A 22,646-nucleotide genomic window follows, 5' to 3' on the forward strand; every position below is an offset into this window, starting at 1 on the left:
AGAGTAGGGAACAGTACAGTACAGTGCAGTAGAGTAGGGTATAGTACAGTGCAGTAGAGTAGGGAACAGTACAGTACAGCGCAGTAGAGTAGGGTACAATACAGTACAGTGCAGTAGAGTAGGGTACAGTACAGTACAGTACAGTAGAGTAGGGTACAGTACAGTACAGTACAGTAGAGTAGGGTACAGTACAGTACAGTGCAGTAGAGTAGGGAACAGTACAGTACAGTACAGTAGAGTAGGGTACAGTACAGTACAGTGCAGTAGAGTAGGGTACAGTACAGTACAGTGCAGTAGAGTAGGGAACAGTACAGTACAGTGCAGTAGAGTAGGGTAGAGCACAGTACAGTAGAGTAGGGTACAGTACAGTAGGGGACAGTACAGTACAGTGCAGTAGAGTAGGGTAGAGCACAGTACAGTACGGTACGGTACAGTACAGTGCAGTAGAGTAGAGTACAGTGCAGTAGAGTAGGGTACAGTGCAGTAGAGTAGGGTACAGTACAGTGCAGTAGAGTAGGGAACAGTACAGTGCAGTAGAGTAGGGTACAGTACAGTACAGTGCAGTAGGGTACAGTACAGTGCAGTAGAGTAGGGTACAGTACAGTGCAGTGCAGTAGAGTAGGGTACAGTACAGTACAGTGCAGTAGAGTAGGGTACAGTACAGTACAGTGCAGTAGAATAGGGTACAGTACAGTACAGTGCAGTAGAGTAGGGTACAGTACAGTACAGTGCAGTAGAGTAGGGTACAGTACAGTACAGTGCAGTAGAGTAGGGTACAGTACAGTAGGGAACAGTACAGTACAGTGCAGTAGAGTAGGGTACAGTACAGTAGAGTAGGGTACAGTACAGTACAGTGCAGTAGAGTAGGGTACAGTACAGTACAGTGCAGTACAGTGCAGTAGAGTAGGGTACAGTACAGTACAGTACAGTGCAGTAGAGTAGGGTGCAGTACAGTACAGTACAGTAGAGTGCAGTAGAGTAGGGTACAGTACAGTAGGGAACAGTACAGTACAGTGCAGTAGAGTAGGGTACAGTACAGTAGAGTAGGGTACAGTACAGTGCAGTAGAGTAGGGTGCAGTACAGTGCAGTAGAGTAGGGTACAGTACAGTACAGTGCAGTAGAGTATTTTTTTTATTTTTTTATTTCACCTTTATTTAACCAGGTAGGCAAATTGAGAACACGTTCTCATTTACAATTGCGACCTGGCCAAGATAAAGCAAAGCAGTTCGACACATACAACAACACATAGTTACACATGGAGTAAAACAAACATACAGTCAATAATACAGTGAAAAATAAGTCTATATACAATGTGAGCAAGTGAGGTGAGATAAGGGAGGTGAAGGCAAACAAAATATATATATAAATAAATAAAAATATAAAAAAGGCCACGGTGGCGAAGTAAATACAATATAGCAAGTAAAAAAACACTGGAATGGTTGGTTTGCAGTGGAAGAAAGTGCAAAGTAGAGATAGAAATAATGGGGTGCAAAGGAGCAAAATAAATAAATAAATACAGTAGGTAAAGAGGTAGTTGTTTGGGCTAAATTATAGATGGGCTATGTACAGGTGCAGTAATCTATGAGCTGCTCTGACAGCTGGTGCTTAAAGCTAGTGAGGGAGATAAGTGTTTCCAGTTTCAGAGATTTTTGTAGTTCGTTCCAGTCATTGGCAGCAGAGAACTGGAAGGAGAGGCGGCCAAAGGAAGAATTGGTTTTGGGGGTGACCAGAGAGATATACCTGCTGGAGCGCGTGCTACAGGTAGGTGCTGCTATGGTGACCAGCAAGCTGAGATAAGGGGGGACTTTACCTAGCAGGGTCTTGTAGATGACCTGGAGCCAGTGGGTTTGGCGACGAGTATGAAGCGAGGGCCAGCCAACGAGAGTGTACAGGTCGCAGTGGTGGGTAGTATATGGGGCTTTGGTGACAAAACGGATGGCACTGTGATAGACTGCATCCAATTTATTGAGTAGGGTTTTGGAGGCTATTTTGTAAATGACATCGCCGAAGTCGAGGATTGGTAGGATGGTCAGTTTTACAAGGGTATGTTTGGCAGCATGAGTGAAGGATGCTTTGTTGCGGAATAGGAAGCCAATTCTAGATTTAACTTTGGATTGGAGATGTTTGATGTGAGTCTGGAAGGAGAGTTTACAGTCTAACCAGACACCTAGGTATTTGTAGTTGTCCACATATTCTAAGTCAGAGCCGTCCAGAGTAGTGATGTTGGACAGGCGGGCAGGTGCAGGCAGCGATCGGTTGAAGAGCATGCATTTAGTTTTACTTGTATTTAAGAGCAATTGGAGGCCACGGAAGGAGAGTTGTATGGCATTGAAGCTCGCCTGGAGGGTTGTTAACACAGTGTCAAAAGAAGGGCCAGAAGTATACAGACTAGTGTCGTCTGCGTAGAGGTGGATCAGAGACTCACCAGCAGCAAGAGCGACATCATTGATGTATACAGAGAAGAGAGTCGGTCCAAGAATTGAACCCTGTGGCACCCCCATAGAGACTGCCAGAGGTCCGGACAACAGACCCTCCGATTTGACACACTGAACTCGATCAGAGAAGTAGTTGGTGAACCAGGCGAGGCAATCATTAGAGAAACGTGGTGATAGTGGTGATTGACAGAGTCAAAAGCCTTGGCCAGGTCAATGAATACGGCTGCACAGTATTGTTTCCTATCGATGGCGGTTAAGATATCGTTTATGACCTTGAGCGTGGCTGAGGTGCACCCATGACCAGCTCTGAAACCAGATTGCATAGCGGAGAAGGTATGGTGGGATTCGAAATGGTCGGTAATCTGTTTGTTGACTTGGCTTTCGAAGACCTTAGAAAGGCAGGGTAGGATAGATATAGGTCTGTAGCTGTTTGGGTCAAGAGTGTCCCCCCCTTTGAAGAGAGGGATAACCGCAGCTGCTTTCCAATCTTTGGGAATCTCAGACGACACGAAAGAGAGGTTGAAAAGGCTAGTAATAGGGGTGGCAACAATTTCAGCAGATAGTTTTAGAAAGAAAGGGTCCAGATTATCTAGCCCGGCTGATTTGTAAGGGTCCAGATTTTGCAGCTCTTTCAGAACATCAGCTGACTGTATTTGGGAGAAAGAGAAATGGGGAAGGCGTGGGCGAGTAGCAAAGGGGAGGGCAGTGCTGTTGACCGGGGTAGGGGTAGCCAGGTGGAAAGCATGGCCAGCCGTAGAAAAATGCTTATTGAAATTCTCAATTATAGTGGATTTGTCGGTGGTGACAGTGTTTCCTATCTTCAGTGCAGTTGGAAGCTGGGAGGAGGTGTTCTTATTCTCCATGGACTTTACAGTGTCCCAGAACTTTTTTGAGTTTGTGTTGCAGGAAGCAAATTTCTGCTTGAAAAAGCTAGCTTTGGCTTTTCTAACTGCCTGTGTATATTGGTTTCTGGCTTCCCTGAAAAGTTGCATATCACGGGGGCTGTTCGATGCTAATGCAGAATGCCATAGGATGTTTTTCTGTTGGTTAAGGGCAGTCAGGTCAGGAGAGAACCAAGGGCTATATCTGTTCCTGGTTCTAAATTTCTTGAATGGGCATGCTTATTCAAGATGGTGAGGAAGGCATTTAAAAAAAATATCCAGGCATCCTCTACTGACGGGATGAGATCAATATCCTTCCAGGATACCTCGGCCAGGTCGATTAGAAAGGCCTGCTCGCTGAAGTTTTTCAGGGAGCGTTTGACAGTGATGAGTGGAGGTCGTTTGACCGCTGACCCATTACAGATGCAGGCAATGAGGCAGTGATCGCTGAGATCTTGGTTGAAAACAGCAGAGGTGTATTTGGAGGGCAAGTTGGTTAGGATGATATCTATGAGGGTACCCGTGTTTACGGAATTGGGGTGGTACCTGGTAGGTTCATTGATAATTTGTGTGAGATTGAGGGCATCAAGCTTAGATTGTAGGATGGCTGGGGTGTTAAGCATGTTCCAATTTAGGTCGCCTAGCAGCACGAGCTCTGAAGATAGATGGGGGGCAATCAGTTCACATATGGTGTCCAGAGCACAGCTGGGGGCAGAGGGTGGTCTATAGCAGGCGGCAACGGTGAGAGACTTGTTTTTAGAGAGGTGGATTTTCAAAAGTAGAAGTTCAAATTGTTTGGGAACAGACCTGGATAGTAAAACAGAACTCTGCAGGCAGTCTTTGCAGTAGATTGCAACACCGCCCCCTTTGGCCGTTCTATCTTGTCTGAAAATCTTGTAGTTAGGGATGAAAATGTCAGAATTTTTGGTGGTCTTCCTAGGCCAGGATTCAGACACGGCTAAAACATCTGGGTTGGCAGAGTGTGCTAAAGCAGTGAACAAAACAAACTTAGGGAGGAGGCTTCTAATGTTAACATGCATGAAACCAAGGCTATTACGGTTACAGAAGTCATCAAAAGAGAGCGCCTGGGGAATAGGAGTGGAGCTAGGTACTGCAGGGCCTGGATTCACCTCTACATCACCAGAGGAACAGAGGAGGAGTAGGATAAGGGTACGGCTAAAAGCTATGAGAATTGATCGTCTAGAACGTCTAGAACAGAGAGTAAAAGGAAGTTTCTGGGGGCGATAAAATAGCTTCAAGGAATAATGTACAGACAAAGGTATGGTAGGATGTGAATACAGTGGAGGTAAACCTAGGTATTGAGTGATGATGAGAGAGATATTGTCTCTAGAAACATAATTGAAACCAGGTGATGTCATCGCATATGTGGGTGGTGGAACTGAAAGGTTGGATATGGTATAGTGAGCAGGGCTAGAGGCTCTACAGTGAAATAAGCCAATAAACACTAACCAGAACAGCAATGGACAAGGCATATTTACATTAAGGAGAGGCATGCTTAATCAAGTGATCATAAGGTTGGTTGGGGTCACGACGATCCAGACAGCTGGCCGGGTAGCTGGCTATCGGTAGCAAGATAGCATAGGATGGAGGTCTATTTTTAGTCATCTCGTGCGTTTCCGTCTGTAGATTAGTGGGGTTCTGTGTGATAGAGGGGATCAATCCAATTGGCAAAATAGATATAGTGACCCAAGAAAAATTGTCTGATATACTTATTCAGATAGCAGCCGATAAGACAGCTAACGATTAGCGGGCCCCAGATGAGCGTTCAGGTAACGTCGCGACGGAGGTGCCAGTTGGATAACTCCCTCGGGCAGATAATGTCGGTAGTCAGTCGTGAAGGCCCGGTGGGGCTCCGCATTTGTAGTAAAAAAATAAAAACGGGTCCGGATAGGTGATTGTAGCCCAGGAATGGCTGATGGAACTCTTCAGCTGGCTAGCTCCGGAATAATTTAAGTTTGCTCCGGGATCGACGTAAGCCAATAGTCACACGGTTTGCAGCTAGCTAGCTGCGAAATCAAGGTGTAAATGTCCAGAGCTTGCGGTTGAAATCCGGGGATATTGAGAAAAATAGGTCCGGTATATTATGGTCTGAGTCGCGTTGTACAAAAGTGCCGATAGATTATCGAGCTAAAGGAATAGCTGATGACCACAAAACATGGGTAGCTGAAATACTAACGTTAGCCAACTTCTGGGTAGTTTCAGGTTAGCTTCTGGCTAGTTTCTGGTTAGCTTCTGGCTAGCTTCTGGTTAGCTTCTGGCTAGCTTCTGGTTAGCTTCTGGCTAGCTTCTGGTTAGCTTCTGGCTAGCTTCTGGTTAGCTTCTGGCTAGCTTCTGGCTAGCTTCTGGTTAGCTTCTGGCTAGCTTCAATTGTGAATTTTCAGATTTGAGGTAAATAATACTTTTTTTTGTAATTGGTGAGGCGGGTTGCAGGAAAGCCTTTTTCTAGTTGAGTTCTTGGATTATAAAAGATATGCGAAGAAAGGTGTAAATATATATATACAGGACATGACAATACGAGGACAAATGACGTCTGAACTGCTATGCCATCTTGGACATGATATGATATGAGTATGGTACAGTACAGTACAGTGCAGTAGAGTAGGGTACAGTACAGTGCAGTAGAGTAGGGTACAGTGCAGTAGAGTAGGGTACAGTACAGTGCAGTAGAGTAGGGTGCAGTACAGTGCAGTAGAGTAGGGTACAGTACAGTGCAGTAGAGTAGGGTACAGTACAGTACAGTACAGTACAGTACAGTACAGTGCAGTAGAGTAGAGTACAGTACAGTGCAGTAGAGTAGGGTACAGTAGAGTAGGGTACAGTACAGTACAGTGCAGTAGAGTAGGGTACAGTACAGTGCAGTACAGTAGAGTAGGGTACAGTACAGTACAGTGCAGTCGAGTAGGGAACAGTACAGTACAGTAGAGTAGAGTAGGGTACAATACAGTACAGTGCAGTAGAGTAGGGTACAGTACAGTAGGGAACAGTACAGTACAGCTGCAGCCTGTGCTGTCACATATGCCATAATGAAACGGATACGAATATGAGACCTCTATCTATTGCCATGGTGTCAATTGTTTTGGTTGTGACCATTTCAGTTTGGACAATTTAGACTTATTTTGGACTTGAATGAATCCCAATAGCTAACATATGGCTGGCTAGCATTCATTTGGACAGATGTAGAACCTAGCAAATATATATTTTAGTCCCACAACCGCGTTTGACATATTTCTTGAAATATTAAATGTTCGGTCGTGATACTTCTTAAAAATACACGACGATTTAGTAACTTGTTCACTCATTCTCTCCAAAATATTTGTAGACAGACTACTCACCATGTAGCCATGCTGGAAAGGAGTGCAATCCCATCAGCTGGTGATATTTGTAGGGGTGTGGCTTAAGGCACATTCATTCTACAGCCTTTTAATGTGAGTGTTCGAGCCTGTTCCTATATCCGTCTGTGCCATTGCCAACTCCATTGCTGTCCTTCTTAAAACAAACGTTGAGATTGCCGTGAGGCCAGGCTGTTGACATGACAATAAGTGACAAGGAGTTGACATGATAGCGCTGGCACTCAGGATACTGAAGTAAGTCTTTGTAGGGAGATATCTGACATGGGCTTTGGTGTTATTCACTGTTATGAAAAAGTAATCTAATTTATACTAAATGTATGTTTTTGTAAAATTATGCAGGTGTGTAATAAAATAAATAAATAATCTCTCTCCAAGGCCCGCTTCCGGATGTTGCTGTGGTGATATTAATTGTGGGACTGTGAAGAGGCGGTGTGTGTGTGTGTGTGTGTGTGTGTGTGTGTGTGTGTGTGTGTGTGTGTGTGTGTGTGTGTGTGTGTGTGTGTGTGTGTGTGTGTGTGTGTGTGTGTGTGTGGCGAGCGCACTTGGCGACTGTCTGGGATTTAGCTAATTAGAGAGGATCAGATATTAAATCATAAATCATACTCATGCTCAAGCTGACACACACACACACACACACACACACTGGTTTTTGTAATCTCATTAGGTTATTCCATTGCTGGATTAGTCAGGGAAATCACATTGTTAGGGTTTTCAGCAGAGGGATAGGGGTATGCATGTGTGCAGTGTACATCTCTATGTATGTGTGTGTCTCTCCTATCCCCAAAACCCAGTCCCTTGTAGCCTCCTCTAAGAGTTCCTCCAATGAAGTCTGAGAAGTGTTTGGCTCAGCTGACATCATTTATTTCTGCTTAATTGTGTTTTCTGGGTATTGGCTCCTGATGCTGCCTCTTGCTTGCCAGTCTGCTGCTGCTGCTGCTGCTGTGCATTAGAGGACTGAGAGCCACTGAGATGTGCTAAAGGATACCATGGCTTTCATAATGGCGACTCTGCCTGATCTGAGGCCCAGCTCTAAAACGCTGTCTGTGTCTGAAATGGCCAAGAGTAGTGCACCATATAGGGAATCGAGTGATAGGATGATAGTGCACTTTTGGTCTATAGTAGTTCACTATTCGTGGGTTGCACGTTTCATCACAATATTGTTTTGAACGTACTTTTGAGGACTGGTGCACGATGTTCTACTGACTCAATGCATTCTCAATTGACCTTTCGATAAACCCCGCCCCATCATTTTGGGCAACCAATTGCAGCGCTCCAATGGACAGCAACTGTCATTGAGTCCGACGCCTCGGACCTAGGAACATAATGATTATGTTCCTAGCCTCGGACCATCTCACGTTTTGACATACATGAAAGCCAGTGAGGACAGTGGGACAATTTAGAGTTTTCTTTAAAAAAAAATGGAAGTAATTGCACCAGGGGTTTTTGCTACTGTGATTCCTGAGATGCATAGCCTGTTAATGTATTTTTAGAATCCAAAATTATACTTTTGTTACATTGTTTGCTAGCTCAGCTGGTTAGCTATTTAACTTGTTTTCTCAAAATATATATATTTTTTTCATGGCCCATCCACCACCACCCCTTCTTCGGAGGACAAAAATATATTTGTTTGTACAGCTTTTTCAACCGCTCCTGAACCTGTGACCAGAAACTGTCACACCAGCCTTCACTTTGGCTCCCCCTGCTGTCCAGCTCAGGCGTTCGGCGTCACCGGCCCTCTAGCTGCTGTCGAACATACTGCTGGCAAACGCCCTTCACTCATCAACCCCGGACTTGTCTTGTCATCATTACACACACCTGGTTCCAATTACCCACTCTATCACTGTATATATACTCCCTCTGCCATTTATCTTTGTCTGTCATTGCAAATTCTACTTGTTTTCCTGAGATGAATCTCTCCTACTATTTCCTGAGTAATTTATATTTTGCACTTCGGGTTTGCCCTATGCCTTTTTGATTATGAAGATATATTTTGAGCACAACAGTGTTTGGGTTTAGTCCTGCTTTGTTCTAGGGTGCTTAATAAATTCAGTAGTTCTAAACCTGCGACTGCCTCCTGCCTACTCCTCTCTACACCAGTGACAGAAACAAGCTACAAAGATCACTTATTATGATATTGCCCCCAAGGAATAATGTACAGTATGTGTATATACTTTTTTTAATCAATTAGTATATTTGAGTTTAACCATAACATTTGTGGTAATATTTTTTCTGTCTTTTCTGGAGGATGGAAGTGGAATTTCAACCAGCTTTGTATGGCTTGTTTTGGAAAGGGGATATTTTGAATAAGGTTCTGTTTTCAATTCAAAAGTGAGAGCTTGTAATCTGGATAACGGGGAAAAACACAAGGTGTGAGACATTCTTATAAATCTATTTGAAGAAAAGTTCTGGTTTAAGTATAACTCTTGTATGACTGACGCTTTTAGTGAGAGGTCTAATGCTTGAATATTTTATCATTTAACAGTTTTATTAATGCAACCCCAATCTGCTGTCAACATCAGGATATGATTTGAGAGCACTAGTTACCTCCAATTCAGAGCCATTCAGTGGCTAGCCACACTACAAACATCATTTTACCAGGTTTTCTTGAAGCAATTATAATGACAGTCCACCACAACATACCTGAGAGTTTCCTGATTAGCAAGTGGTAGTCTATGTTTAATTTAATTGTGTATTATTAAAAACACAGTTTGAGATGATTAAGAGGGGATTTCGCCAGTGGTTTGAAGAAGGGGGAATTGGGCTTCCCGGGAAAATATTGTCAGAGGTTGCATCAGCAACCAGTGCATCAGTGTCTCACATCGACGGGACAGCAGTGGAGAAGTTGGAAAGTTTTAAGTTTCTTGGTGTACATATCACTGACAAACTGAAATGGTCCACCCACACAGACAGTGTGGTGAAGAAAGCACCACAGTGCCTCTTCAACCTCAGGCGGCTGAAGAAATGTGGCTTGTCACCTAAAACCCTCACAAACTTTTAAAGATGCACAATTGAGAGCATCCTGTCCGGCTGGATCACTGCCTGGTACGGCAACTGCACCGCCCACAACTGCAGGACTCTCCAGAGGGTGGTGTGGTCTGTACAACACATCACTGAGGGCGAACTATCTGCCCTCCAGGACACCTACAGCACCCAATGTCACAGGAAGGCCAAAAAGATCATCAAGGACAACAACCACCTGAGCCACTGCCTGTTCATCCTGCGATCATCCAGAAGGCGAGGTCAGTACAGGTGCATCAAAGCTGGGACCGAGAGACTGAAAAACAGCTTCTATCTCAAGGCCATCAGACTATTAAACAGCCATCATTAGCACAGAGGCTGCTGCCTACATACAGACTTGAAATCATTGGCCACTTTAATTATAAATGGAATACTAGTCACTTTAATAATGTTTACATATCTTGCATTACTCATCTCATATGTATATACTGTATTCTATACTATCTACTGTATCTTAGTCTATGCCTCTCTGACGTTGCTCATTCATATATTTATGTATTTATTCTTAATTCCATTCCTTTACTTCGATTTGTGTGTATTAGGCATTTGTTGTGAAATTGTTAGATATTACTTGTTAGATATTGCTGCACTGTGGGAACTAGAAGCACAAGCATTTTGCAACACCCGCAATAACATCTGCTAAACACGTGTATGTGGCCAATAGAATTGTATTTGATTTGATAACCAAGGGGGTGCAGGGCTTGTTTAAAGTACATTATAGTGACCTGGAAACATAATTTAGATGAAACAGTCATTATCCCCTGTTCAGAATGATTGGGCATCACTTGACTTTAGGGTACCGCTATGGCGGAGAGTGGCTTGAGTGTACGTTCATAACAATGGCATGATGTGACTGAGTGATTGAGGTGCAGGACATGAATATAGGGAAAAGGGTGCCATTTGGAACATTTCATCCCCTGACATAATGATGGGGCTGCCCAATTCACTGCCTGATCTAAAACCCAGCTGTACTGAACAACTCTACAGTAGTCTCTCCTGATGCCTGCCTGTCTACATTTAGAGGAAGAGGTTGATTAGACCCCCCCCCCCCCCCCCTCTGATATTTTTCATACAATAATACCCCAGCTTGGTCTTACTCTTCTTACAATCCTTACCCTTATCTCTCTCCAGTCTTTTGCCCGCTTTCCTCCCTCTATATTTTCCTTAAGTTGTCATCATTCTCTGGACTTTCTCTTTTCTTCTATTCTCCTCCCATCCCTCCTTCACGGTTAGAGTTTGAGGAGAGCTGACAGTTACCTGTGGGTATGTATCTGCAGTAGGTGAGGGTGAAATGGAGGGGTGGAGGAATGGAAGAGATTGGAGTGGTGGGCTTCTGGGAAATCAGGCAGAGCCAGGTGAATTCTGGGAGAGGCTTTTTGGGACAGATAATATGGAAGACAGAGTGCAGTATGGGACATCTCAATCCCACCTCTCTCGCTTTTCATTCTCTCCCATCATCCCCCCCACTCTCTCTTTCTCATTCTCCCTCTTTTCTCCTCTCTCTTATTTTTTCTCCTCTCTCTTTTCTCCTCTCTCCCTCTCCAGCCTTCTCTCTCCTCTCTCTTTCAGTCTCCCCTTTCTCTCTTTATCTCCCTACCTCTCCTCCCCTCTCTCTCCCCTCTCTCTTTCTCTCTCTCCCCTCTCTCGCTCCCTCTCTCTCACCTCTTTTACTTAATTCCTCCCTTCTCCTGTATTCACACTACAGTATCCCCTCCCCTCCCACTCTTCTTTTAATCTTTTATCTTCTAATTACCCTGTTTATCTGTATTGTTCTTATATCAGTATTCCCATGGCAAACCCCAACTTTATATTACTTTAACAGCAGGTAATGTAGTCCTTTCCTTTCTCCAGTATGAGTCATACTCTGTGTTTGTCCTAAGTGGCACCCTATTATCTATACAGTGCTCTACTTTTGACCAGAGATGTAGTGTACTATATAGAGAATAGGGTGCCATTTCGGACACATTCACTATCATGTCCCTGGTAGTTGAGGTCGTGTGATCTACTCTCTGTGATTCTGAAGGTAGGAGCTACCTTGTTCCCCTCAGGGAAGTTGAGCAGAGGCGTAGTCCCTCTCCAGGGCTCACACACTCAAGGTTTGGTAAAAACAGAGGGGGGGGGGGGGGGGTGAGAGTGCTACACAGCATATCAGTTTGATTCAGATTTGGATTCTAAGTTGATTCTAGCTACGTCTCTTATTTGGTTTGATGTTGTGTTGATTGGTGTTTGCGTCGTTGTTGTCATTTATAATAGAACACATTACCTGAGCTTGGTCCCTGTGGAGGTAGATGGCTGAGACTAAAGCGAGGGAGAGAGGGAGAGAAAGGAGGTGAAGAGAGACAAAGATCCCCCCCTAAGGAATTAAAGGAAATAGAGAGGAGGAGATTCCCCATTGAAAATACTTGAAAAATCTGAACAACAAATGCAACTCAACATTTCTCACAAACAGAACAGACAATGCCACTGCTTCATCTGAAGTCTCAAAGCAGAACCTTATACTAGTACTGTGTCCGAAATGGCACCCTGTTCCATATTAACTTCCCTGTTTTTGACCAGGGCTCCTGTTGTGAAAAGTAGTGCACTATATAGGGAATAGGGTACCGTTTGGCACACAGACCAGCACTAGAATTGCAAATAAAAGTTACACAAACAAAAAACTCTGAAAAGAACCACCAGTCTCGCTTGGGCTAATCCATATTGATACGGCACATTAGCATAGTAATATTCTTTCTGCTCAGGATATGAAGATGTTTAATCTCTCCCCCTCCCCCTCTCGCTCTTTCTCTATGTATCTCTCTCTTTTTCTCTCTCTCCCCCTCTCTTGCTCTGGCTCTCTCTCTCTCCATTCCTCTCGGGTACTGACCACCCTCTCTTCCCTCCGGTATCTGTAAATCCTAGTCATTCTGATGAGATATTCATCCAATTAAGGCTCTCCAGTCCTAATCCCTAACACACACCCTCCATCCCAGACAGGATATGGAAATGAATTATTATGTCAAATATGGAGCCGGTGCGAAACACACACGTACACACACACACGCGCTCCATAGTTAATTTCTTTATCTGTGGATATTAAATTGGAGGCATTATTGGGTCGTTCATTCCTCATCCACACAGTTTGTGCCCTAGCTGGAGATAAAGCCCTTCCACCTCAGCAGCAGGGTGAAGTTATGCATATGTTTGTGTTTATTCTAGGAGTCTGTCCATGCTCTGCTTAGTAAATTGTTTTCAGTGAATTGTACTTTAGTTTTTTCTTTTCTCTGGCTCTCAACTTTCTGGTGCATTGTATCTTTGTGGTGCGTTGTAGGATGCATTCTAGGAATTGTTCCTCCATTGTAATTTAACATCCTGGTCTTTGACAGGACCCAGATTAGAGAACACAGCGGGTAGATTCTAGAGAAGGTTTTCTTCCTGGACCTGCGAAGTCCATCGTGGATCATTAAAAGCAGCAGGACCTGCTCCATAACTCAGCTTCTATAGCTACAACAGAGCGCACAGCCATTGTCTGCCCATCAAATAGCACCCAGTATCCTATATAGTACACTACTTTTGACCAGGGCGCATAGTGGACTGTAATAGCTAATAGGGTGCTATTTGGGACACAGTCCTTTTGTCTGGATCGTTTGAATGGACTGGGCCACATTCATTCAAACCTGATATGAGAAACAACAAGGTGTTCGGACAGGTTTCTATTGTCAGTCCTGTTTTGAACACGCCTCTATCTGTTGGACCATGTATCCTTTCTTTGCTTTATAATCGTATCCTCTTTGTCGGGATCCATTGTAAGGACTTCGGCAACTATTCAATCAAACTAGCTATGGGGAACTTGTTGATATAAGGATAGGTTTCTATTGTCGGTTATCTCCTTTGAAAATTCGATATTCTTTGAACACGCATCGTCTATGTGCTTTCTAAAGACTTGTGATTACCAGAGCTGTGGTGTTTTGAACAGTTCCCTGCCTCAGTACATCATATGCCATAGTTCTAAAAACCCATCTGTCCCTCTAACTGTGTCTGCTGTAGCCAATATGCTTGGTGTGACAACGACAAAGGAGCTGTCTTGGACAGAGACGCACTGACGATGATAGATCAGAGACAGGCTGACTGCACCCTAGCTGCTATTAGCAATGCTGATGTTACATTGCAGCGTTGCTCCCTTTTCTATTGGGTTGCGCAAAAAAAGTCAGTGGGAAACCAAAGTTAAATCAAATTATATTTCAACTTACTGTGCCCGTGGGCAGGACGGTTGGTCATTAAAACAGGGTGAATTTGAGTAAAAATATCTAAAAGGACGTATTATTTGTCGAGTGACTCCCGCCGGCACAGTAAGTTTAAATTTTATTTCACTTCTGGCTTCTCACAGACTGTTTTTCAGCAACCCAATACAAAAGGGAGCGACGCTGTAGTGTAACATCCCCATTGCTAATGGCAGCTAACTGTACCAATGCTGACTATATCTCTCTCACACAGGGGTGCAGTGAATACTGAATACACTATCCTTATTCTATCTTCTATTCTCTCATTCTCTTTTTCTCTCTGTCTCTTCTCTCTCTCTCTTTATCTACTCCCTCTCCCTCTCACACACTCTGCAACCTCCCCTCCGTGATCTGTTACTCTTTTTTTAAACTTTCTCTCTTGCTCTCTCTCAACCTCTCCTCTTTTACTCTTTCTCATTCACTCTTATTCTCTCTCTCGTTCTCTCTTTCGGTCTCTGCCCCCGCCTCTCTCTCTCTCTTGCTCTCTCTGTAGCCTCACCTCCTCTCTGTTGTGCTGTGATTTTAATTACTCTTTTCCTCAGTTCTAGTTCGTTAATAATTATCCAAGCCTATTCACTTCCTGGTAATCAACACAGGAAGGTGTGAGTGTCTACCTCTCTACTTTAATGGCCCTGTTGGGTTGTATATGCCGAGTCCCAAATGGCAGGACTCCCTATGAACCCTGGTCAAAAGTAGTGCACTATATAGGGAATAGGGTGCAATTTGGGACACAGCCTATTCTCAAACGGATCGTGGAATAGATGCCAGGTGGAAGCCATGTTGAGAGGTACTTAAGTGTGAGGACACTGTGTACTGGGTAGAGAAGCTGCACCTGCCTACAGATAATACACACAGCCTCTGAGATACAGAATCCAATCATAATAAAATAAAAATGTCATTGGTCGCGTATACATATTTGCAGATGTTTTTGCAGGTGCAGCTAAATGCTTGTATTTCTAGCTCCTACCGTGCAGTAATACCTAGCAATACAGAACAATACACACAAATCCAAAGTAATAAAATTAAGAAATTAAGAAATATCACAACGAGCAATGTCAGCAATGTATATATACACTCAGTGTACAAAACATTAGGAACACCTTCCTAATATATTTTACCCTCAGAATAGTTTCAATTTGTTGGGGCATGGACTCTACAAGGTGTCGAAGGTGTTACACAGGGATGCTGGCCCATGTTGACTCCAATGCTTCCCACAGTTGTGTCAAGTTGGCTGGTAGTGGATCTCTGCTCGTTCCATCTCCTCCCACAGATGCTCAATTGGATTGAGATCTGGTGACTGGGCAGGCTAGGACAATCCTAGCCTTGTGGCATGGGGCATTATCCTGCTGAAAAAATCTAATTGTAGATGGATACATTGCTGCCATGAAGCGATGCACCGTATTGGCAATGATGATCAGATATCCTGTGGCATTCAAACATTGCTCCACTTTTATTAAGGGGCCCAATGTGTGCCATGAAAACACAACCCACACCATCACCACAATCAGCCTGCAATGTATTTTTTATTTTATTTTAAGGGGTGGATCAGCTTTAATATTGCAGATAGATGTATATATATAAACATTCATACAGTTGAAGTCAGAAGTTTACATACACCTTAGCCAAATACATTTAAACTCAGTTTTTCACAATTCCTGACATTGAATCCTAGTAAAAAATCCCTGTCTTAGGTCAGTTAGGATCACCACTTTATTTTAAGAATGTGAAATGTCAGAATAATAGTAGAGAGAATGATTTATTTCAGCTTTTATTTCTTTCATCACATTCCCAGTGGGTCAGAAGTTTACATACACTCAATTAGTGTTTGGTAGCATTGCCTTTAAATTGTTTAACTTGGGTCAAACATTTTGGGTAGCCTTCCACAAGCTTCCCACAACAAGTTGGGAGGATTTTGTCCCATTCCTCCTGACAGAGCTGGTGTAACTGAGTCAGGTTTGTAGGCCTCCTTGCTCGCACACACTTTTTCAGTTCTGCCCACAAATGTTCTATAGGATTGAGGTCAGGGCTTTGTGATGGCCAAAAGCAAATAGGTAAACTGTGATATGACTAAAGAGTCATGGGTGGGTGATTTTTCCACAAATAGACAGATATTTCCTTTCCATGTTAGCAAGATCTTATCTATTTTTGCTAACTTTCTATAAAGATTTATTGGAGTGAGATAATTTCTATATTTCGGGATATGTGTACCGAGTATGTCCACATCCCCGTCAGACCATTTTATTGCTAAACTACACGATAATATAAAAGTTGCATGTTTTAGTGATCCAATAGGTAATACGGTACAGTTATCATAAGTGGTTTGGTTTTAATCCAGAGAGGTTAGCAAATGTATCTAGATCCTCTATGAGGCAGTGGAGGGATTCTAATTGTGGTTTTAAAAGAAAACATGAATCATCAGCGTACAATGACACCTTTGTTTTTAAGCCACGGATTTCTAATCCCTTAATATTATTGTTGTATCTAATTTTAACAGCTAACATTTCGATAGCAATAATAAATAGATATGCCGATAGTGGACAACCTTGTTTTACTCTTCTTGACAGTTTAAAACTTTCTGAGATGTAGTCATTATTTACTATTTTACACCTAAGGTTACTATACATAACTTTAACCCATTTTATAAGAGATTCTCCAAAATTGAAATATTCTAGGCATTTATATATAAACTCCAGTCGTACTTAATCAAACCTTTTCAAAATCAGCTATGAAAACCAGGCCTGGTTTCCCCAATATTTCATAGTATTCTATTGTTTCCAGTACTTGTCTTATATTTTCTCCAATGTATCGTCCATATAAAAAACCTGTCTGATTAGGATGAATAATATATGACAATACCTTTTAAATTCTATGCGCCAAGCATTTAGCTAGAATTTTTGCATCACAACACTGAAGTGTAAGAGGCCTTACATTTTTTAAATGGACTGGATCTTTATATATACCACTTGGATCCTGTTTCAGTAATAATGAAATCAGACCTTGTTGCATGTCTGATAATCTACCGTTTATATAGGAGTTGTTAAAACATGCTAATAATGGTCCTCTGAGTATATCAAAAAAAGTTTGCTATACAGTACTTCCACTGGTATAGAATCCAGCCCTGGAGTTTTCCCCGCCTTAAAGGCTTTAATTGCATCAAGAAGTTCCTCCTCTGTAATTTGGCCTTCACATGAGTCTTTCTGTACAGATGTTAATTTTACATAATTAATAGGGAAAAAATCCACACAATTAGCTTCGGTTAGTGGAGATGGAGGAGACTGAAACAAAAACATTTACTTAAAGTACTTTACTTCCCCTTTCAAAATATAATTTGGTGAATCATGCGTGACTCCATCATTTGTAACAATTTTCGATAAACATTTTTTGGTAGCATTTCTATGTTGAAGATTGAAAAATTATTTGGTGCATTTTGTCCCGTATTCCATCCAGTTTGCTTTATTTTTATAATACTGTGTATTACACTGGATCTTTCTTGAATAAGTGCCTCCATTTCTTTTTGTTTTTCCTCTAACTTATTCTGTGCCTCCAAGGTATAGTTGTTATTGCTATCTAACTGTACTGTTAGTCCTTCAATTTCCTTTGTTAATATGGACTCTTTTGATCTAAATTGCTTTTGTTTTATTGATGAGTACTGAATTGCATGGCCTCTAAAGGCACATTTAAAAGTGTCTCATACAATAAGGGTATCTGCTGTACCTATGTTATGTTGGAAAAAGTCAGTTATAAATTCTTCTGTCCTATTTATAAAAAGTTCTCATCCAATATCCTCGCCCACGTGGAAATTCTGTAAGAGTAATATATATGCCATATGTGATGATCCGACTGCATTCTGTCCCCTATCAACACTTTTTAAAACTTTTGGTGCCAGAGAGAATGACATAAGACAGTAATCAAGATGACTAGCTTGATTAAGCCTCCGCCATGTATTTCTCACTAGGTCAGGGTATTTAAGCCTCCATATATCCACTAACATTCATGATTTCCTTAAGTGCCTGAGGGTGATAGTTTGTAGTGTGATTTCCTTTACGGTCCATAGAGGTATTTAAAAGCGTATTAAAATCCCCCACCATAATAATAGAGTCTAATGTTGCTTGAAGAGTTGATAAATGTCACGTTCCTGACCTTATTTCCTTTGTTTAGTCTTTGTTTAGTTGGTCAGGACGTGAGCTGGGTGGGCATTCTATGTTTTGTGTTTCTTTGTTGGGTTTATTGTTTGGCCTAATATGGTTCTCAATCAGAGGCAGGTGTTTGTCATTGTCTCTGATTGGGAACCATATTAAGGTAGGCTGTTTCTCACTGTTTGTTTGTGGGTGATTGTTCCTGTTCGTTGCGTTTTTTGTTTTATTAGGTTCACATGTTCAGGACTGTAGCGTTGTTGGTTTCGTTTTGTTTATTGTTTTGTTCGTCTTAAAAATAAGTGTTCCAATAAATATGGAAACGTACCATGCTGCAATTTGGTCCCCCTCTCTTCCACCTAACGACGAGCGTTACAATAAATTCTCATATATATTTTCAAAGAAGCTTGGATCACCATTATTTGGACCGTATAGGTTAATAAGCCTTATCTGTTTATTGTCCAATAACATATTTAAAATAATCCATCTACCTTGATGATCTGGTTGGACAATTTGCACATTTGGATCAAAATTACTGAACATGCACCCCTGTGGGGGATCAGCTTGGCAGAGTTGTTGTTGCCTACCATCACCACCTGGGGTTGGCCCATCAGGAAGTCCAGGACCCAGTTGCACAGGGCCAACCCAGGGCCTCAATCTTAGTGCTGAGCTTGGATGGCACTATGGTGTTGAAGGCTGAGCTGTAGTCCATTAACAGCATTCTTACATAGGTATTCCTCTTGCCCAGGAGGGATAGGGCAGTGCGATGGGGATTGCGTCATCCATAGATCTGTTGGGGGCGGTATGCAAATTGTTGTGGGTCTAGGGTGTCGGTTAAGATGGATGTGATATGATCCTTAACTAGCTTTTCGAAGCACTTCATGATGACAGAAGTGATAGTCATTTATTTCAGTTACCTTTGTTTTCTTGGGTACAGGAACAATGGTGTGCATCGTGAAGCAAGTGGGGACAACAGACTGGGATAGGGAGAGATTGAATATGTCGTTAAACACTCCAGCCAGCTGGTCTGCACATGCTCTGAGGATGCGGCTTGGGATGCCGTCTGGGCTAGCAGCCTTGTGAGGGTTAACACGCTGTCTTACTCACTTCGGCCATGGAGAACGAGAGCACGCGGCGGCCCACTTCGGCGGCACAGTGTTTTCCTCGAAGTGGGCGAAGGAGGTGTTTAGCTTGTCCGGGAGCTAGCTGTGCGTGTCCGTGACTTGACTGACTTTCCCTTTATAATTGGTGATTGTCTGGGGTCTCTGCCACATATATCTCATGTCTGAGCCATTGAATTGCAATTCCACTTTGTCCCTGTACTGTCGTTTTTCATCTTTGATTGCATTACGGAGGTCATAGCTGGTCTGTTTGTACACGTCCATGTTCCCAGTCACCTTGCCCTGGTTAAATGCAGTGGTTCTTGCTTTCAGTTTTGCGCGAATGCTGCCATCTATCCACAGTGTTTGTTTTGGATAAGTTCAAATCATCACAGTGGGAACAATATTCCCTATGCACTTCCTGATGAACTCAGTCACCGAGTCAGTGTATACGTGGATACTATTCTCAGACACAACCCAGAACATTTCCAAGTCGGCGGGATCAAAACAATCTTGAAGCGTAGATTCTGATTGGTCAGACCCACGTTAAACAGTCCTTACCACAGCTGTTTCTGCATAAAGGAGGGAGGATACATTTTTTTTATTTGGAGGGCCTTGTAGTTGTACTGAAAGGGGGAATAGCAATGATCCAGAGTGTACGATGCGCAAGTAGTACATGTGTCGATAACATTTCGGAAGCGTTTTCCTCAGACGTATTAAGTCCCCAGCTACAATAAATGTGGCCTCATAATACAGTTTCCATTTTGCACAATGTCCAGTGTAGTTATTTAAGAATCCGTTGTGGTGTAGGTTTTGGAGGGAAAATACACAGCAGTGATAATGACCAGAGAAAATTCTCTCAGGAGGTAATGCGGTCGGCATTTGATGGTGAGGTATTCTAGATCAGGAGAACATTACCACAATCACACCATTGGTAGTTAATCATGAAACATACACTTTTATTTTTCCCAGAGAGTTCTTTCTTCCTGTCTCTGTGATGGACAGAGAACCCCACTGACTGAATGGACAGGGACAATATATCCAGAGAGAGCCATGATTCTGTAAAACAGAGTATGTTACAGTCCCTGATGTCTCGCTGGAAGGAGATCTTCGCCCTGAGCCTGTCTACTTTATTGTCCAGGGACTGAACGTTAGTGAGTAATATACTCTGAAGTGGTGGACGGTATGCACGCCTCCTGAGTCTGACTAGGAGAGCTCACTTCCTCTTCCTTTTCTCCGGCGTCTTTGTTTTGGTGCATCCCCGGGATGAATGGAACTGCCTCGGGGAGTTCAAACAAAGGATCCAATTGTCCTTTGTCTTGATCACGTTGAGGAACAGGCTGTTGTCCTGGCACCACACGGCCAGGTCTCTGGCCTCCTCCCTATAGGTTGTCTCGTCGTTGTCGGTGATCAGGCCTACCACTGTTGGGTCATCGGAAAACTTAATGATGGTGTTGGAGTCGTGCCTGGCCATGCAGTCATGGGTGAACAGGGAGTACAGGAGGGGACTGAGCACACACCCCTGAGGGGCCCCAGTGTTGAGGATCAGCGTGGCAGATGTGTTGTTACCTACCCTTTCCAACTGGGGGCGGCCCATCAGGAAGTCCAGGATCCAGTTGCAGAGGGAGGTGTTTAGTCCCAGGGTCCTTAGCTTAGTGATGAGCTTTGAGGGTACTATGGTGTTGAATGCCATGCTGTAGTCAATGAATAGCATTCTCACATAGGTGTTCCTTTTGTCCAGGTAGGAAAGGGCAGAGTGGAGTGCAATAGAGATTGCATCATCTGTGGATCTGTTGGGGCGGTATGCAAATTGGAGTGGGTCTACGGTTTCTGGGATAATGGTGTTGATGTGAGCCATGACCAGCCTTTCAAAGCACTTCATGGCTACAAATTAGAGTGCTTTGGGTCGGTAGTCATTTAGGCAGGTTACCTTAGTGTTCTTGAGCACCAGGCCTATGGTGGTCTGCTTGAAACATGTTGGTATTACAGACTCAGTCAGGGGCAGGTTGAAACCCCTCCCCTTCCCATTCTAACCTCTCCTCTTCCTGTTGTAACCCCTCCCCTTCCTGTTTCTCCAGTGTGAAGATGGAGGGGAAGAGTAAAGGGTTGAAGCAGCAGCAGCAGCACCACAAGAAGCTCCTGGCGGCCATGTTGTCCCAGGATTCCTTTGACTCCGCCCATAGCTCCGCCCCCTCACTCACCGAGGAGGAAATAGAGGACGAGGATGATGCCATGGAACTGCTGGGTAAGATCAGAAAAATGTGCTTACACATTCACACATGCACACGCATACACGCACACAGGCATACACGCACAGGGGTCGATGGGTTCTCACCTTCCGCTCTTCAAGCCCCATTTTCCTACTAACAACTACTAAACAAAACCAGACTGAATACTGATTCACATTTCAAATATGCCAGTGAAGATAATGACTCTATTTTCATGGAGGGTCATTGAGTTCTGACTTTTAAGATGTTGCTCGCGTCTTCATTATGGCTGAACGAGACTACCAAGTTCCACAACAACAACAACCTCCAGATATGCTGAATATGGAAAACACATTCATAAACACTGAACGGAATTTCCTTCCTTTGTGAATAAGAAACACTTACATGACAGTCAGGCTCTAGACAACAGAAGACTGCATTGCAAATGGTCTCTCTCAATAATCTAAGAGGCAAGACAAGTTGTGTACATTAAATGTAGGATAACCATGAATAACAGATACATGATAATCCACAGCCAAACCAGATGAAACAAAACAAATTATACACACACACACACACACACACACACACACACACACACACACACACACACACACACACACACACACACACACACACACACACACACACACACACACACACACACACACACACACACACACACACACACACACACACACACACACATACCCATGCTGTAGTGTAGCTACTCCATGGTAGTACAGAATGGTTTAGAAGTGTCTTGCTGTGTTCTTCACAGTGCTTACAGCCACCTGTTATCTGGCCAAGTAAAACTCAACTCCACGATGTACTGTGCTTTTTTCTGTGTAATTGCTATTCTCATTAATTGCGTGCCAAATCCATCGTTTTTGATAAACACTTTGCGATGTCGACACTCAACTCCGTTGATGTGAAGTACACTGTGGGGTTGAGATTTACTTAGCTACCTGTTATCATGCCCTGCCCCACACACTGAGCACCAGCGTGCGTATGTGTGTGTGTGTTGGTCAAGAAATGTGTGATTCATCCATTCATAACAGTTTAGGCTGTAATTCATAACGGCAATGAATGAATGAACAAACAAACACTATATTCCTTTATATTTTTTGTTTGAGGGTGTTTTTTGATTTCCGGAAGTTTCTTGTGTGACTTGAGGTGCTTTTCCTGGATTACACAGTGAGGTGGTGTCTGTTCTTTCTGCTCCTGTCACCTTGTTTGACCAG

The 22,646-nt window shown here is 43.1% G+C and overlaps 1 protein-coding gene across 1 annotated transcript in view; it reads left to right on the forward strand.

Annotated features, from left to right (window-relative positions):
• c7h8orf34 (chromosome 7 C8orf34 homolog) overlaps nucleotides 1-22,646 on the forward strand; it is a 175,516-nt gene that overhangs the window by 81,902 nt on the left and 70,968 nt on the right. Inside the window, exon 7 of the mRNA XM_038997241.1 lies at nucleotides 21,274-21,440. Within this exon, the coding sequence (XP_038853169.1) occupies nucleotides 21,274-21,440 (167 nt within the window). The remainder of the gene's footprint in view (nucleotides 1-21,273; nucleotides 21,441-22,646) is intronic.

This window comes from Salvelinus namaycush, chromosome 7, assembly GCF_016432855.1.
Source record: "Salvelinus namaycush isolate Seneca chromosome 7, SaNama_1.0, whole genome shotgun sequence".
NCBI classification, from domain to species: Eukaryota; Metazoa; Chordata; class Actinopteri; order Salmoniformes; family Salmonidae; genus Salvelinus; species Salvelinus namaycush.